General features: G+C 32.6%; 1 protein-coding gene across 1 annotated transcript in view; it reads right to left on the bottom strand.

The window, feature by feature from the left end:
- The window catches only part of LOC113516493 (microtubule-associated protein futsch), a 219,588-nt gene that overhangs the window by 54,835 nt on the left and 145,101 nt on the right, over positions 1-19,652 (bottom strand). The window contains 1 exon segment of the mRNA XM_052899915.1: positions 12,461-12,689. Coding sequence (XP_052755875.1) covers positions 12,461-12,689 — 229 coding nt within the window.

The following is a 19,652-nucleotide window of genomic DNA, read 5'->3' on the forward strand; positions in this document are numbered from 1 at the left end:
AACTAGTGGTTCTCCATCGTAACTTTTCCCCGTACATTTCTTATCTGAATGTAATGGGGTGGCAACGTCAAGTTAGTACTTTAACGACAGCAGCGGTAGAAAGAACTTTTGTTCGGGAAATAATCTATAAGTGTGTCGGAGAACCATTCCGATCTCTGTAACAAGCTATTGTCTAGCTTAGATTTACGACTTGCTCTCAGTTCCACTTGTACTATATTTTCTAGACCGAGGAAAGACACGATTTCTGTTTTAAGTTATTCGTTCTTAATATAATATAATATATATATATATATATATATATATATATATATATATATATATATATATATATATATATATATATATATATATATATATATATATATATATTTATTTAAAAAAAAGCGTTAATGCTCACCTTTTTTACTTTATCCGAGCAGAAAGTACTTTATATTATTCTCAATTTCGTGTATAATATAGTATATGTCATGTATGTGTAAGTATATTTGTTATTCATATATATTGATTCGTTTATATATGTAATTTTAGTATGTATTTATATCAATAATTACTAGTACCGCATTCGAGTATTCTGACACTTCCCTATGGTTTCCCTATGGCATTAAGTCCGCCATGTACACATGTTTGTACTAATGAATAAATAAAAATAAAATAAATAAATTATATATATTCAACTTCGGACCGCGGTAAAAAGTAGCTACCATCCTATACGAGGTTTGTCCGGAAAGTACGTATAAAAGTTTTTTAAAAATTTTATTTTACAATTATTCAGGTAAATCAATTTTATCCCCTTCAAAGTACTCCCCCTGTGACATAATGCACTTGTGCCAACGCCGTTTCCACTGTGAGAAGGCTCCTTGAAAGTCCTCTGGTTGTAGGTTTCTCAGCTGCCCCGTCGTAGCTTTTTTTATCTCATTTATGTCCCCCAAATGCCGCCCCCGAAGTACCAATTTGGTTTTTGGGAACAAGAAGAAGTCACACGGGGCCAAATCCGGCGAATAGGGGGGGTGTTCGGTCACCGTAATGGAATTTTTACTCAAAAACTCACGGACAACAAGAGAGGTGTGGGCAGGGGCATTGTCGTGGTGAAGAATCCAACGCCCCTCTCGCGCCAATTCTGGACGAACTCGTGCCACACGAGTTTTGAGGCGTCTGAGCACATCGACGTAGAATTTTCCATCAACTGTCTGGCCTGGAGGGACGAATTCTTGATGGACAATCCCCCGAACATCGAACTCTTTCTCGGCCCTCTCTGAATCTTTTTAGCCACTTGTGGACGGTTGGTTCCTTCACAGCATCATCCCCATAAACTGTTCTGAGATCGGCAAAAATTTCACGGCCATTCTTGCCGAGTTTCGAGAGAAACTTGATTACGACGCGCTGCTCTTCAACGGAAGCGGGCTCCATGCCGACGGGGTTTCGTTAAGAGGTAACTTCACAGATGGCGTGACAAGCCAGTTCGCACCGCACGGCGGTCAGACCAGAACTGAAGCATTGTTAGGGACATAAGGAAGGGGTCCTGCGCTTACCTGGCCTCCCCACTCCTCTTTCTCGCATTCCAGAACACTTTTATACGAACTTTCCGGACAGACCTCGTATAGTACGGATTGTGGTCACCATCCTAGTTGAAACTACGGCCGGGGTTGCTTATGTTTCTATAATATTCTATTTATATAAGTATTTTATTTATCTTTGACAATTGTTAAACCATCTTAAAGATTTTTTTTAAACGAAAGAAGTCTTGTACTAATTTTTTTAAAGTAAATTTTATTTTTTAAACGTTAAATTTGGGGTTAGAAAAAGTTTGGGTTAGCAATGAAATGATGAATGAAAACTTTATATATGATAATTGAAATGTACTTGGATTTTTGTTTCAGTTCTGAGGAAAAAATATTTTTTAAACAAATTTACTCCAAAGTTATAATATTATAGACCTAATTACGATGCCATTTATAAATAATTTAATCAGTTTTATTTTTATATTAAATTGTCATACCACAACTGTATGCTGAATCATCGACACACCAATTTGATGAAGTAAAAACAATTTCAAATGACGACGCGTCACGAAAAATTTTTATTGTGAATTTTAATAATTTACAAAGAGACTTGTTTTAGGGATAATTAAATAACGTCGTTTTATCTCGTCATTAATTAGTTATCCAGGGAAAATGGGGAATTAACATTAAAACTTTCGGTTGAAAACGCTCCGGGCGCGTCAGAGGAAATTATGGGACACTAAAACCGTTTTAGAATTTTGTAAATTTAAAAATGTTAAACGAAAATCTAAAAGTTTAAATGTAGAAAATAAAAAGTATATAGGTGTAAATATATAGATATTTAATATAAAAATTAAGTAAATTTATATTTAATTAATTTAATTAAAGTAAGATAATAATTATAAAATATATTATAAAACATTTTTAAACAGCGCCATCTGTTACCAATTTAAACAGAAAAAAACAATATTTTTTTAAATACATTAATATTATATATTAAAAACACTCAGGACAATACAAACAAACATACTCTTAAACAAAAATATTTGTATTATAAGGGAATTAAATCCACGACTGTCGAAGGTAGTGTGTTAAACTGCTGTATCATAATCGATAACAGAACCAATAAAAAAACCAGTTATTTTAATTTAAAACTAAACCACTGGACCGATTTTGATGAAATTTCTATAGGACCAATCTATAAGCATATCCTTTTACATAAAGAAAGAATTTTCCAAATCTGAGTTATGAGGTAACAAAAATAAAAAAAAACAATCAAATTGAGATCCTCTTTCTTTTTTAAGTCGGTTGAATTTTCTAGAAAAGTAGATATTTATAAATGTCGTTACGTTTGGTTTCAAAATTATTTTAATTACTAGGCAACTTCAATTCGACATCAATTTAAACTTTTATAACCATTTCACCTCAGACAGGCGTATAAAGGCTTGTAACTTTTTAATTATGTAACATACAGTAAAGCAGTTGTGTTTGCATGGCTGTGTTTCGGTTTGAAGGGTGGGATATGGCGTGAATTTACAGGGTATAGAGGAATAACACCTGAGTCCTCAGGAATGGCAACGCATGGGGGTTATCATGGGCGAAACAGTATACTCTGTTATGTCCATGCTGCTGCTAATGTCTATAGGCGACGGTAACTACTTTCCATCAGGTGGGCCGTCAGCTTTTTTGCCATTCTAAGTTGTATAAAAAAAAAGACAGACAGTAGGTCTCGTACCTGTATATACATATAAAAAGTAATAACAACATTGTTAAATTTAAATTAAACTGTAAAATCATTAAAAGATTTGTATACATTTTTATTCTATTAAAAAAAAAAACAGAGATAAAAGTCTTTTCATTAGCAAATAATTTTTTTGCTGTAATATTACTTTGAATTTGATTTTCATCTAATATTATTATTACACGTTATTTTTTATTTATTTAAAAAAAAAAACAACCGTTTATTACTAAATATACATATGAACATGCCTTAAGACTTACAAATGTACAAATGAACATGCCTTAAGACTTACAAATGTACATATGAACATGTTTAAATGACGCACAACATTCATATTGAAGTCATGAATTGCTCATAATGTAACTTACATTGCCGTATGAGTTTGTAACTCGAGCTTACCGTAGCAACCGTCGCTTGGGGGTTTGTATGGAGCATCCAAACTTTGTCGTTTGCAACTGAGTTGCAGAGTCAAATTAACTGGCGTGCATTGTGAATCTCGTATATAGCTGCAGTCGACATTATGAATATGTAAATTGTATGTTATGCCTGTAGGGACTTTTTTATGTTATCTATAAATGAGTTGGCAGTTTTAACTGAATACTTTTTTAATAAAATTTGTTTTTAAATTATTTTTTTTTTTAATTTTATTAAAAACTAATTGTCTCGATAGAAGTTATTGTATTTCAATTACATTTCGTTTTTGGATGTGTGGTTCCGGCATAGAATAGGCCACCCATTACTTTTCGTTGGTACGACACCGGCGATTAAGGGACGGCGAGGAATGGGCAGCAGCGTCCCTTTTAAAATATATCTAAAGCCTAACTGCAGTTGTCAATCCGCCTGCCAAGCGTGGCAATTACTGGCAAACTCTCCCAGTGGGGAGGTTTATGTTCAGCAGTGGACGGTCATCATATCAGATGATGGTGATGATGATATATTTTATATTTTACAAAAAAAATTGGATTAATGTCTAAGAAACTCAATTGTTAATGTTATTAAATAAATAATTTTCTTTTAATTTTCCTTTTATCATACAACGTTTCTATATATATTTTAAATAAAATATATCAATCTATTTTAGCCATATATCTCCGTCAAATATAAACCTATTTCAATGAGTATTTTTAACGTATATTAAAATATAATAAATATTATTTACGTCGTTTATTTTGACCTTGTTTTACTATTTAATTAAGAAACATTGTATTTTTAAACACAAAAACATTTTGCTGAAGGTTAAATATTTCGGACTCTATACAGTGTTACGACTAACAAGCTAAAATGAATCGATAAAACCTTAAAAGGCCAGTTAAACGGTTACTCAAGGCCTGGTGATAACTTAAAGCATAAAAAATAAGTTATGAAGATTTATATCAAAACATTCGTATAACATATGGCCTTGTATTAAATGCCTTGGCTTTTGTTTATTTAAAACAATGAAACATTTTTGTTTAGAAATAAATTAATATGTTTTACAAAAATATTTATGTAATTTAATCAAAATTAAGGACTATTTGAGTGAAATTTAAAATACTTTAAAAAAATTAAAATAGATTTACAGTTGATCAAGATATACGCATGTTTAAATTTGTATTGTTTCCATCCAAAGGTTGTTTGGAAGAGATCGCTTTTAAATATAAGGGCGACCATTGTTTTCTCACTGTGATTATTTCTTGTAATTGTTTGTATTAATAATAAATTTACTACTGTAATCTTTTGGAGGAAATAATAAGGGGTATTTTTGGATGAAATAATAGGGACTCCGTATGGCGAAATGCAGTGTAGGACGACCCCCCATTAGATAGAGTGACGACTTCCAATGCATTACAAGTAGTCAGGGGATGCAGATGGCTCAGGACCGTTTTTTAAAGTCTATGGGGGAGGCCTATGTTCAGATAAAAAGAAAAAAAAGTAATAATTAAACATGATATGTTATAAATGTTTTGTATGAATCCACAGTCATATTTTTTATTTTAAACCTATTTACAAAAAAAGAGGAACATCTAAATGCGCTCAAATTTTTAATTTTTTTATGTACGTTCCTCCATTTGTTGTAGATGCCTAGACCGATTCGGTAAACCGTTAACATCGCCCGTTAACTGTCCACTGTTAAACATAGGCCTCCCCCATAAGGGAGGTTTTGCCAGTAGTTGCCACGCTTGGCAAATGGATTGGCAACCGCAGATAGACTTTTAAGATGTTTTAAGAGGGACGCTGCTGCTCATTTCACGCCCATTTAATTTCCTTAGTCACCTCTTACGACACCCGCGGAAAAGGAAGGGATGACCTATTCTATGCAGGGATCGTACGTAGGTTAGGGTAACCTAGTATAGATATGGATAATATTAATTCTATGACCCATACAATGAGATCCTACTTCAAGTGGCTGAAGGGAACACGTATACAGAACGAAGCACAAGTTTGGAGCTGGCACGGCGCGAGGGCGGCACAATACATAGTTGACAATATAATGATTTGCTCTTGTATAAACTTGCGGTGACATTTGTACAAACGACCGTTCAAGTAGGGTGGCTATGTTACAAGAAATCCGAATCAATTTTTTATTTATTTCAAAGGATACATCAACAATGTAAATACAGACATTAATTTGAATTGATATACAGGGCTTGCATCTTGCATTTACACTAATTACACATGCACATATATTTTTTTACAAAACAGGGGCCAAACGAGCATGCAGCTCACCGCTACAAGTGACTATCGCCGCCCATGATCACTCGCAATACCAGATGCATTGCAGGTGTGCTGTCGGCCTTTTAAAAAGGAATATGCTCTTTTCTTGAAGGTTATGATGTCTTATTTATTTATTGTCGTATGATTTTCTTAAGACATCTATTTCACAATAATAAAATATTATCGAAAATCCTGATCGAAACTAAAGTTCGCATTGTGGATTTAATACTTTGAATATATTTAATAAAATCGAAAATTGTATATTAAATATGTTTCTCGCCCCACTGTCTGTTATTGGCCATGTATGTAAATTTTATCCAAATTGAATATGGAAAATAATTTATTTTAGTTTGAAATTTTAAGTTTAACAGGTTATTTGTATCTTTTTTTTTATAAAATTAAACAACAACTTAAGTGATAATTATGTAAATGGACGTTTGACTAAGATATTACTTAATACCACAAAAATGATACTTGTTCATAATTTCCTAGATACATGCATTATTGGAATTGAGCAGCAGTGATTAACTGTATATTATTTAATGTATTATGTGTGTGTGTGTGTGTGTGTGTGTGTGTGTGTGTGTGTATGTGTGTGTGTGTGTGTGTGTGTGTGTGTGTGTGTGTGTGTGTGTGTGTGTGTACTGTGTATGTAAATTTACTAACATTGATTTTAAGAATACTGTTACTAATAAATATTTAATAGACCAAAAAAGTCCGAAATAAAAATTATTATTATTATGTAATCCCCAAAATTGTCTATATTTTTGTTTATTTATTCTGACCTAGTTAATCTTAAGGAAGTATTTCAATTGTTTGTAAGAATACTCGAATGTGGTACTAGTATTAATTGATATACATTCATACAAAAATTCACATAGATCCACAAATAAATATATATAAACAACGAATATACCTACACACATATATAAGACATATTATATTATACAAGAACATGAAGATAAAATATATTACTAGCTGACTCGGCAAACGTTGTTTTACCATATACATTATTTCGAGAACTATACATGACAATTTATCGTACTACAATTATTATTTTCGATCTCCATCTTGCAACCCTATTGCGGAATATAAAAATCGCGATTAAAAGCAGGAGTTGATTGTAAAAGCGTGAAAATTTTAAGTTGTATGTATTTTTAATGCTAAGTCATAGTAAAATAAAAATAAAAAAATATTGTCGAACAATTAAAAAAAAAATATTTAGGGGTGGGTCACACTTATTATTGAGGGGTATGAAAAATAGATGTTGGCCGATTCTCAAACCTACCCAATATGCACACGAAATTTCATAAAAATCGGTAAATCTGTTTCGGAGGAGTTTGGTAACAAACACCGTGACACGAGAATTTTATAGATTAGATTTTATATTTCAATTCTATATAATGTACTTTATTCGATTGAAAAAATAATGTCCTGAAAGAGCACTGAATGTGGTGTCACCGTTGTTCGTGACACAAGAGGCTTCATTAGTAGTCTGTGGAGAATAGTTGGCAATATAACTTGCTCTGCGCTTCTATTAACTGCAAGTGACTGCTTGTTCATAAGGCTCCATCCGTGTGGAAAATACAATATACTTGTAGATATATCTCTATGGATAAATTAAAATTAAATTCTATTTATTTTAAACACGTACAACTCGAGAACTTTTCGTGTGGTCCCAGCGTAGAATACCACCACCCACACCTTCCTTTCCTATTTATTTATAGTAAGGCAACAGATTACAAATTAATACATTAATTAAATAAATATTACATAAAACAGCATCAAATTTGCTCTCCAATAACTGATCTGCATAACATTCGATATTATATACATTCAAAGAATAATGGCTATAAATTTAAAGTAACAAATTGGCAGTCTTAATGTAACATTGCAAGGATTGTTGGAAAATATCAAGCTCCTTGCATACATTGGTATATTTTCTGCACATGTGGATAATTGGATAGTGATAGGATACATTATTATTTCAAATCGGTATATAAAATAATTTTTAGAGGTGACAAATTTATTATATATATATAATAAATTTAATAGTAGAGGGAGGGCAGAACAGTGTACCTCTTAAAAGATCTCTAAAAGCCAAACTGCGGTTGCCAACCTACCTGCCAAGCGTGGCAATTGCTGCCAAGAGCCTCCCTTATGGGAGAGGCTATGTTCAGCAGTGGACAGTTAACGGCTGATTTAATAATGCAACCATTCGAGAACGTCTAATTGAAAATTTTTTTTAAATATTGGAAATAGTCCAATTAATATTTTTAGAATGGTGGATAAAATAAGTACATATTAAGAATAAATTTTTTAGTAGTAGTAAAGTTTTTCTGTTTTTGTATTATTTATATTTAGTTTTTTTTTTAAATTTGGACTGTTTGACTTTATATTACTTGCGTGCCCTAAGCGCTTGATTCAAATCAGTAATTTAGTATTGTATTTACTTTATTTTTAAATATCTCTGACTATGACAAGTAACTTAAAAATATTGTATAAAATTTTGCTCTATATTTTGCTACTATTTCATTATTGTATTCATGTAATGTGTATAAAGGGAGGAAAAATATACAAACATATGTTCACTGTCAGTAATATTCGATAGGGACGGTATGAGTATGAAAAAATTTAAATAATACTTTATTTTATGCAACTTAGAAGCTGACGGTAATCAGCTCATCTGATGGAAAGTGGTAACCGTCGCCTACAGACATGAGCAGTACCATGGACATAACAGAGTATACTGTTCCGCCCATGATACCCCTCATGCGTTGCCATTCCTGAGGACTCAGGTGTTATTCCTCTGTACCCTGTAAATTCACTACAATATCCCACCCTTCAAACCGAAACACAGCCATGCAAACACAACTGCTTCACGGTAGAAACACGAATGGGAGCAGTTAAAAGGTTAAAATAAAGATAATATTCAAGTCGGCTTCACGTGACATTTCTGGTGTTGCAGGCATCCATAGACTACAGTGACCGTTTATCATAAGACTATATGCTTATTTGCCATCTTTGTGCTATAAAATATTATTCTACTCCCATTTTTCTTACTATTCTTCTTCTTCTCTCATGCAGTGTGTCACGTTTTTTAGACTTATTAACTCTCTTAGACTTTTTTAGGACTAAAAATCAGACGTCATAATGGGTGTTCAATTTGCAACTTTTTCCTTAAATCCTTTTTAAATATCTGTTACCAAGTCGCTGCTGGTTCTCTGTTATTTATTTTTCTTCTTCTTAATGCTCATAGTTATATATTTATTTAATTTTATTTCTTTTTACTTGAATACAAAAATCCACAGTTTTTTTACAATATAACTTATATGCTCAGTCTCTTATAAATACAGTCATTAACTGATTTGATTTTTTTATAACAATTTAAATTTATATTTCTGTTATATTCTAAATATACGTGTATAGCTCAGTTTTATTTATAGATACAGATTCCTAAATAAGATTATTTCGTTGCTCGATAGTGTGAAAATCCAATGATAGCCGGTATCGGATTCCTATCAAATGCGAGATTCAATAAAACCTCCCTTGCAAATAGCAGCCTAGCAATCCAGTTGTGAAAGTTATTTAGGAATCTATCCATGTTATTTAGGAATTTATTTATGTTATTTAGGAATTTATTTATGTTATTTAGGAATTTATTTATGTTATTTAGGAATTTACTCATATTATTTAGAAATCTGTCTATATTTTAATTTTGTTTTATTATAAAAACACATGGATTAATTTACGTGTATTTTAGGCGAGATAGTTTTAGGCCTATCCAGGACCCTTAATCGTGATCATCCAGGATCCTTAGTTCTTACATTAAAATGTAATATAATGTTAACATACGAAACTTTTAACAATGATATCTATTTTTGTTATTTAGAAAATTGTCAGCGTATTAAGTGACTTTCAAAAGAAGTTCTCAATTAGTTTGATTTTTTTTTGTGACTATGTTGTGCGACTGTGTCGCCAATTTTGAGTTTTATTTACATTTGTTTTTAAAATCGGCACAGTTGTTATCAAAGCTGCCGTTTTTCCTAGCACTTATTTCAAAATAAAATCCTGTTTGCAGCAAAATTTACCCTTTGTTTCTCACACGGAATTCTAAATTTAAAAACGGTGTTCTAAATTTTAAAACTTCAAATGTACTTTATCTAAGAAAATTCCATTTGTTCGGTGATATTTTTTTTTTATTTTAAAATAAGAATAGTAAGTCACAATTAATATTAAAATATTTTCATCTAATGTATGTATTCATATTCGTACAAAAAAAAATGAAAAAAAAAATTGAAACATTGTCACGACCAAACTATATAACTAACATTCGAAGCAAAATACACTTCTTCGAAAAATCATTCAAAAACATTGAAAATTGTTCATGTTTTACTTTTTTTTAACTGACGATTTAATGAACCGTTGTCACACTAAAGTACCAACGCCCATACAACGCCCCATCAAACTTCCATAAAATTAAATGTTTATTTTGTAGGTCTACAAGTAGGCAGCAGGTCACGCGTATTGATCATCCTATTTTGTGCGGCTACGCGCCATATTTGTGACCTAAATTCGACTGACTGAATCATTTATGCTTATATTCAATCTATATTATTATCATTATTATCAATTTAAATTATTTACACATGATTTGTTTAGTCTTCGAAAAAGACGCGTATAATTTTGTATTATTTCTTGAACGGCGTAACAAGAATAAATAAATAAATAAATAAATGTGTATATTTGAAAATTTCAATTTAATTTAATTTAATTTAATTGTATTTGTAATAATAATAATAATAATAAACTCTTTATTGCGCACAGTATACAAGGAGTATTTGTACCTGTTTGTTTTGTTTGAATATAATAATGTTTTATTTATTTTGTATTAATCCACTATGCATGTATCTACATGCATGAAGCTACATTTTTATATTAAAAATGTAGCTATGTATTTCATGTAATATTTGTTAATGTGAGTGCCCTTCCAGGCTTCATGTTGATTGTTTACCTTTAATAAATAGCTTAAGACCTATACTGTTACAACATGACAATAATACCAATTTAAAATAAATCATTGGACCGGAATATTAAATGGTATGATAATTGGCCCATTTGAATTACCGGGGAATTTAACAGGGCAAAGCTATTTGGAGTTTCTTCAGAATGATCTCCCCAATTTATTAGAAGAGGTTTCCGAGGAGCTGAAGGAATCGTATTGGCTGCAGAATGACGGTTATCCTGCGCATTATGCTGTACCGGTTCGTGTATATTTAAATAGAAGGAATCCAAACAGATGGCTCGGGCGCCTAGGGCCAATTCTGTGGCCTCCACGTTCACTGGATTTAAATCCATTGGATTTTTTTTTTACTGGGGCTGCCTCAAAGAGGAAGTGTACCGTAAGCCTATACAGTCTTTGGACGAATTACGCAGTCGTGTCAGAGCAGCCGCATCGAAAGTAAACGAGCGATAGTACACAAGACTGCTCAGAAGAGCATTTTTTTTTATACAACTTAGAATGGCAAACTAGCTGACGGCCCACCTGATGGAAAGTGGTAACCGTCGCCTATAGACATGAGCAGTACCATGGACAGAACAGAGTATACTGTTACGCCCATAATACCTCCATGCGTTGCCATTCCTGAGGACTCAGGTGTTATTCCTCTGTACCCAGTAAATTCACGCCATATCCCACCCTTCAAGCCGAAACACAGCCATGCAAACACAACTGCTTCACGGTTGAAACACGAATGGGACAGAGGTACCCAAGCAATCGACTTTTGTACAAAGTCTCCCTCTGGTGGTCTGGTAGCATTTATCCGAAGATGCAGGGCATGCATAAGAGTGGGAGGAAAACAATTTGAGCATTTATTGTAAATTTATGTAAAATAACTTAATTTGAATATTAAATGTTGTTTTTTATTATTCCCCAATGATGAGATACAATTTAATTTAAAAAATGTTCCCATATTACAAATTTTGTTATTTAGTCAAATTTTCTCCTTTTCCACATTAATGGCAATAAGTCACTATTTATGATAGATACAGTTATGAATTGTACCATTGTAAAATCTACTTGAAACAGACATTATTTTAAAATTATTGGTCACCCATGTATTCATAATTTTTTTTATAGCCAAGAGGTTTGAACTTTGCTTAAAAATTTTTTTTTGCATATTTTACAAAAATAAATTAGTTTGCGTATTAAAAAAAAAACTGCAATAGCTAGTCAGATACTGTTCACTTTCTATCTATCGACACAGTTAGTGTATAATAATAAAACAACAAAAAAAAACCAATAGAATTCATTCATTTCTGGTCATAGTGATCAGGACAGTAAAATAAGGTAGAAAAAAATTGACTTTTCTTTAAAACAAAGATAACAAAGGTACTACTTATGATATATTTTGTTTCGTATTTTTTTTTAGGACGGCCATATGTTGAACTATAAGACGTTTCAAGATTATCCATTCATTATCGGACACCCTGTATATAATTTTATAATTAAAACTTAAGTACTCACCAATAAAGTCCTTGATGGCTTGTGAGCCAGAGTCGAGTATGTCCGTGGGGTTGACCCTAATCTTGCAGTATTTGACGAAGGGCATGTCTGGGAGTTTAGCCCACTCCCCGCCGCCACTGGTCGAGCAGTGTATGTCAATCGATATGGAATTCTCATAGGCGCGAATGACGCGCTGTACCTCATTTTCTTGGTATGCATCCGTGAAATCAGCCAGGGAGAAGGTCCCGTCCTGAAACCAATTAAGATTCTTTCAATAGAACTCAATGAAAATGTAAACAAACAGATAATTTATCCAAGTGTAAGATAGTCTGTTAATGTCCAATAGTTTTGTTATTATTATTTTAGCCGTTAACTGTCCACTGCTGAACATAAACCTTCCCTATAAGGGGAGTTTTGCTAGTAGTTGCCACGCTTAGCAGGCGGGTTGGCAACCGCAGTTAGGCTTTTAGAAATGTTTTAAGTTTTAAGAGGGACGCCGCAGCCCATCTCTCCACCATAAGGTCCCTTAGTCGGCTCTTACTACACCCATGGGAAAGGAAGGGTTGGCCTATTCTATATCGCGACCACACGGATTTTAAAACAGGGCTTTAAGTTAAAATGAGACATCATTTGCATACGCAAATAAATCTTTTTAAATTTAGAATGTTCTAAAAATAAAACTAAAATGTTTTAATTTGCGGTGTTACCAACTCCATACCGCCACTGTCACAATTTAGCAAGCAATTTATGACCTTCCACGCCTCTTCCTTTGCCTTCTGGAATTTACTGCGAGCGTGATATAAACGGGTCACGTCGAGAGGCACACAGGGTCACGAATTACGATAGTGTAAATAACATTTACGATCTATAATCTAAATGTTGATGTCTGACAAAAAGGCTTTAGATAGATAGATAGATAAATACTCCTTATTGTTTCCTCCAAAAGATTACAATAGTAAACTTATTATAAATATAAACAATTACAAGAAATAATCACAATGAGAAAACAATGGGCGACCTTATATCTTAGAGCGATCTCTTCCAGCCAACCTTTGGATGGAAAGGAGTAATTATAAACAGTTTGATCGGAGGCACGATGAAATTCTATTATTTCTTAATATGGAGAGATTCATGTAATATAAAATATATATCCCTACTCATTATATACACTTATATACTATATATATATATATATATATATATATATATATATATATATATATATATATATATATATATATATATATATATATATATATATATACACGTGCATGTTTTCAATGGAACTGAAATCCTGTTTACACCATCGGTATTAATCACCATCACGATATCGGCCGTTAACTGTCCACTGCTGAACATAGTCCTCCTCCATAAGGGGGGTTTTGTTACTAGCTATAGCTAGTAACAAAACCTAAGCTAGCTAGCTAGCTAGCTAAGGAATGATGAAAGCAATCACCTGTTTTCAAGATAAAATAAAAAAACACCCGATGATGTTTACAGAAACGAAAAATATCATAGACATAAAATACTTATGTGTTATTAATGGCACTTCTTAATTCCTCCTCACTCTTGACATTATGGTATGATGCCTTTCCGTGTTGGAAATTGATAAATAATACATACATATCTGTCACGCCTGTCTCCCATTAGGGTAGGCAGAAACAATGGAACGCCAAATGCTTCGATTCAAACAAACCTCTTTCGCTTCTTCCACATTCATCAATCTTTTCATACACGCTCGCCGGTTACAGGTACTTTTATTGATAAATAAGTAAATAATAATAAGATACGGATTGGTTTCTAATTAATAAATTCTAGTTTGGCATATTATTAAGAATGACCAATAATTACAATCATGTTTTAAACTAACCTTAATCGTTATTAAGATTTTACGCACGTAAAACCTTACGCACATAAGAATTTACGCACGTAAAACTTTACGCACATAAGAATTTACGCACATAAAACCTTACGTACATAAGAATTTGTGCACGTAAAAACTGCGTAGTTTTTACGCGTTGTGTTAACATAAATAGTGAACGTGACAAAGGGATGTAATTTTTGCAAGTGTTTTATTGTTTATTTTTGTGGCATAAATAAAGAATGTATGTTATAATATATTGTAATATAATATATTATAATACGTTTTTTTATACTTATGGTTACTAAATTTATTTTACTAGTTGTATCCCGAGCACTTCAGCCATGTGAATTAGTATGTAAATTATCTGTTCAAAATTAACCTTTTTATATATCGACAATTGTAGTTTTTTTATAAAAAAGAATATTTATAAACAATTGAAAAAGAACAAAAAAAAATACAGATAATACTTCAAGTCAACAGACGGTAATTTTATTTTACAACTAATATATAATTAATAAATAACATATACAAAACAAGAACCAGCATATATTACAAACATGTACTAAGTTAAGTATAAACTACCTACATAGTAAATTTTATTTAAATCCGTTTAGTAGTTTTTGTGTGAAAAAGTAGCAAACATCCATTCATCGTTACAAATATTCGCAATTTTAATATTTTACAATTGCTATATTTACCAGAGGGAGACTTTGTACAAGTCGCTTGATTGAATACCTCTGTCCTATTCGTGTTTTAACCGTGAAGCAGTTGTGTTTGCATGGCTGTTTTTCGATTTTAAGGGTGGAATATGGCAGTGAATTTACAGGGTATCAGAAATGGCAACGCATGATGATTATTATGGGCGAGACAGTATACTCTGTTATGTCCATGGTACTGCTCATGTCTATAGGCGACGGTTATTACTTTCCATTAGGGAGGCCGTCAGCTTGTTTGTCAATCTAAGTTGCATAAAAGGAAATTAATGGAAAACTGTCGCTATGCAGCCATTTGCGCTGCAGATTAATCTAAAAACATCCAATTTATTCACAAAACCGTTTAGACCACACAATCATAAATTCTTTTTTTCAGTTAGCGAAACAATGAAACGAAATAAAAATGTCGCTTGAATTAAATTATTGTAAGAAAAAAGCAAACTTTTATCCCCAGAAGCCTTGTTATTACTCTGTGCGATTATATAAAAATTGCGAGCAAAAGTGTGAAAAACAGATGATATCAACGAGGGATTTAAATAGGATGATCCTCACTTTTGTTGTTGTTTTTTTTTTTTAATCTCGTCGAAACAAAGGACCTATTCGTACAATAGAGGGTGTCTCTTAATTATCTCTAGGCATTACTGGAGGCTTCGGCCTGACCCGAGGATCTCAGTGCTTCAACTGAAATGGATTACATAATAAATAGCTGGATTACATTTGCGTTAGAATAAATTTAAAAATAAAGTTGACCTTTTGCAAACTGTAACTGAAACTTACATATTATATAACCGTCGTGTAGGTCTCGGAATAGAATAGGCCATCTCTCCTTTCCTGTGGGTGCCGTAAGAGACTAAGAGAAGAGCATACTCCTTCTTAAAACATCACTAAAGCCTAACTGCGGTTCCGATCCGTCTGCCAAGCGTGCCAACTACTGGCAAAACCCTCCAAGGGGAAGCTTATGTTGAACAGTGGACAGTTAAAAATTGATATGATGGCTGCAAATAATAAAGACTGATTGATACAGTAAAAAAATCCACAGTACCGGTACTAAAAAAAATCGAAGGAACAGATAAGAAATCCATCTCTGCCAATTGAATACGGAATTTGTAGAAAATATAATCAGAGCGCCTACCATGAAATATTTTCCGAAATTTCGGGGACGAACGAAATAGAAATTTGATATTAAAATTACATAATACATGCCGTTTAAACTTATTAAAAATATTAAAATATCGTTCCTCTGGACTATTAGGATAGGATTTATGATGAATGAAACGTTAAGCTCCATTTACTGGGTCGATTTCGGTACGAACAAAAACACGAAATTGAGCCCGAAAATTCGGAATTTCATTTCATAGGTAGGCCCCCAGTAATATCAATTTGAATCAAATCAATTATCATTAAATTGAATATGAAATGAACACAGGAATCGCATTTGAGAAGCCCTGTAATTTCTTACTCCCAATTATGTCGAATTCGACGATGTTTCTGTTTCGCAACAAATGTCGTTTCTTTGTGGCGAGGCCTGTGAATATTTTTAAATGTATTATTGTACTGTATCTAGAGATATTTATTTTTAATATTGCTAATAAACAATGTAAACTTTGGTGGAAAAACTCATAAGTGTTTTTTTTTTCTTTATTTAAAAAGAAGAATAGAACTAAAAAGAATCTTCTATCCTTATGAACATTTTGTTTTTATTATAATACTATATATATATATATATCTTCTATAATCCTCTTTTTGAAGTTGGTTAAAAAAAATAAAACGTTTTGCCTGTGTCTAATAAGGTAATAATCACACCATACACATTGGAGAAGGCATTTTGATCCCATAGTACCATTTATGCGTTACCATTTCCGAAAACAAAAATGGTATGTTTCTATATCTGTTTTGTATCCTACAAATCGAAATAGCCATGCAAGCATAACTGCTCTATGGCAAAAACATGAGTGGGTCAGAGATACCCATGCAAATGACTTTTGTACACAGAATCCCCCTCCGGTTACTTCCTAATTATCCAATCCTTCTTTTGATGTCGGTTAAAAAGATAATCAGCAAAGTTGAACGCCAAATCAAGTTATTCTCAACTGAATGCGTAATGAATGCCGGATCTCATTCGAGCTCTCGTGGTGTCTCATTACTTTGAATTCAATGTTGTTACTATCACACAACGAACGTGATCTCATTGTGGGGTGAGTTGTAAATATTTTATGTGTCATGTTGTTGTATTTTCCTATGTACGTACATAAAATTAGTTTCACTTTGTTGTAATGAAAAGAAATTACACTTACGATTGTATTAACTGTGATGGAAGATTTGGTCTTTCTATAATAAAAAAAAAAGCGGCCAATCCATGAGGAAAAAGTGCCATTAATATTAACGATAGAAAGATTCCTTGATTTACTTTTTATTGTTATAATATAAGTTCAATTTTGATGAAATTATGAAGAGATTTTCTCCCGCGAATGCTTAGGCACTGGAATGAGCTACCTGATGAGGTTTTTAGACCACAATATGTATTCCTAGTTGAAGGCGTTCATAGGCTACAGTGATCGCTTACCACCAGAGGGCCTACCATGAAATGTTTTCCGAAATTTCGGGCAAATAAAATAAATACAAATATAATGTTAAAATGACATAATAAATACAGTTTAAAGATATTAAAAATGTTAAAATGTCATTCCTTTGGAGTTTTATGGTAGGATTTATGATAAACGAAATGTTAAGTTCTATTTACTGGGCCGATTTCGGTATAAATAAAAACACGAAATTGAGTCCGAAAATTCGGAATTTCATTTCATGGTAGACCCCCAAATTGGTTATATGCTTGCCATTTTTGTGGTATAAAAAAATGTAGAATAATATGCGACCTTTCGAGACGTGAATATCACTTCAAATTATCTTAAAATCACTTTAGACTGTGATGAAAATTTATATCATTTGTAGCTGTATTTTGCAGGTTTGTTCGCGTAAATTAAATTATAAAGTACTTTATGTATTCATTAAGGATATGCTCCATCTGGGAACTAATTTTCATGCAAATTTGTACAGCCATTAAAGCGTTATGGAGTAACATAACATTCTACATTTTAATTCACTATTTCGTAGCTTCATCATCATCACATCAGCCTTTAACTGTCCATTGCTGAACATAGATATCTTTGTAAGAAGGTGAGGTGGTTGCCATACTTGGTATGTAGATTGGCAATCGCAGTTAGGCTTTTGGTGATATTTTAAGAGGGACACTAATGCCCATCCCTCGACCATAAATTTCCATTAGTCGCCTCTTACAATGTCCAAAGGAAAGAAAGGGGTAGAATTCATAGCTTCAGTGGTAGAAAACCCATTAAAGTACCATGGATATAACAGAGTACACTGTTTCGCCCATGATACCCCCCTCCCCATGCGCCATCCCTGAGGACTCAGGTGTTATTTCTCTATACCCTGTAAATTCACTGCCATATCCCACCATTCGAAACCGAAACACAGCCACGCAAACACAACTGCTTCACGGTAGAAATACGAATGGAACAGAGGTGAAGCAAACGACTTTTGTACAAAGTCTGCCTCTGGTACAAAATACAAAAAAATTATACAATTACAGAAAAACGTACAGATACAAAAATGCAAAATATATTTTGTTTCTTTTAATTTTATTTCGACCAGTATTTACATATCACCGTTACGTAACAACAGACCTCTAACAATATCAGTCATTACAAATATAATTAATCTGCCAAATAATAATACAGCTCGAACATTTAACACAAATTTAATTTATTTTAATTCTGATGGATTGACAGATAAATGAGTGAAATTGAATGGTTAATAAGTAATCATTTTAATTGCTTTTGCATGCCATATCGTCATATTTTGCCCGTCATAGCTAATGGATAGTATCGTATCAAAGTTCTAAGTGCTAATCATCAGCTTTAGGTATTTAGGAATCATAGGTGTATTAAGAGAAGAGTCGTGCCCACCCCAAAATCATCTGATGACCACTAGAATTTGAGTAAAATTTCATTAATACATGTGTGAGAGTACATATACGCACACCTTTAGAGGCCAGGCTACCTAAATAATTATAAATACGCCAATGTTTTTTTTTTACAACACGGGGCAAACGAGCATACGGCTCATCTGATGGTAAGTGACTACCGCCGCCCATGATAACCTTGATCACCCATGATCACAACACTAAAGGTTATGTTGTCGTATCGGTTCAGAAATACTGCTGCTGGAAGTTCCAAAGAGTGGTTATGCGTGGAAAAATGCCTTGAAAAACGCACGCATGTTTGGAATATATATTTGGGATAATATGTAAAAATCACAGTGTATTATCGTAACTATAATTTTACAGGCATATTTCACCGTTTAGATCAAAATAAAACCATACAAACATTTGAAATTAGAAACCCGTCTGTGACACACATCCAGATTTTTGTACAAATATCTATTTGATACAAGTTTCAGTGTTTTTAAAGAATATTATTGTAAAAACTTATTTTTTTGTTAAATATGATTATGCCAGTTTTTTATACTAAGAAAGTAACAAACAAGCCTATAATCTAATGGTAAACGATCACTGTAGCCTATGGATGCCTGCAACTACTAGGGGTGTTAAGAGTAAGTC

This window comes from Galleria mellonella, unplaced genomic scaffold, assembly GCF_026898425.1.
Source record: "Galleria mellonella isolate WM207_F2 unplaced genomic scaffold, CSIRO_AGI_GalMel_v1 utg1217, whole genome shotgun sequence".
NCBI classification, from domain to species: Eukaryota; Metazoa; Arthropoda; class Insecta; order Lepidoptera; family Pyralidae; genus Galleria; species Galleria mellonella.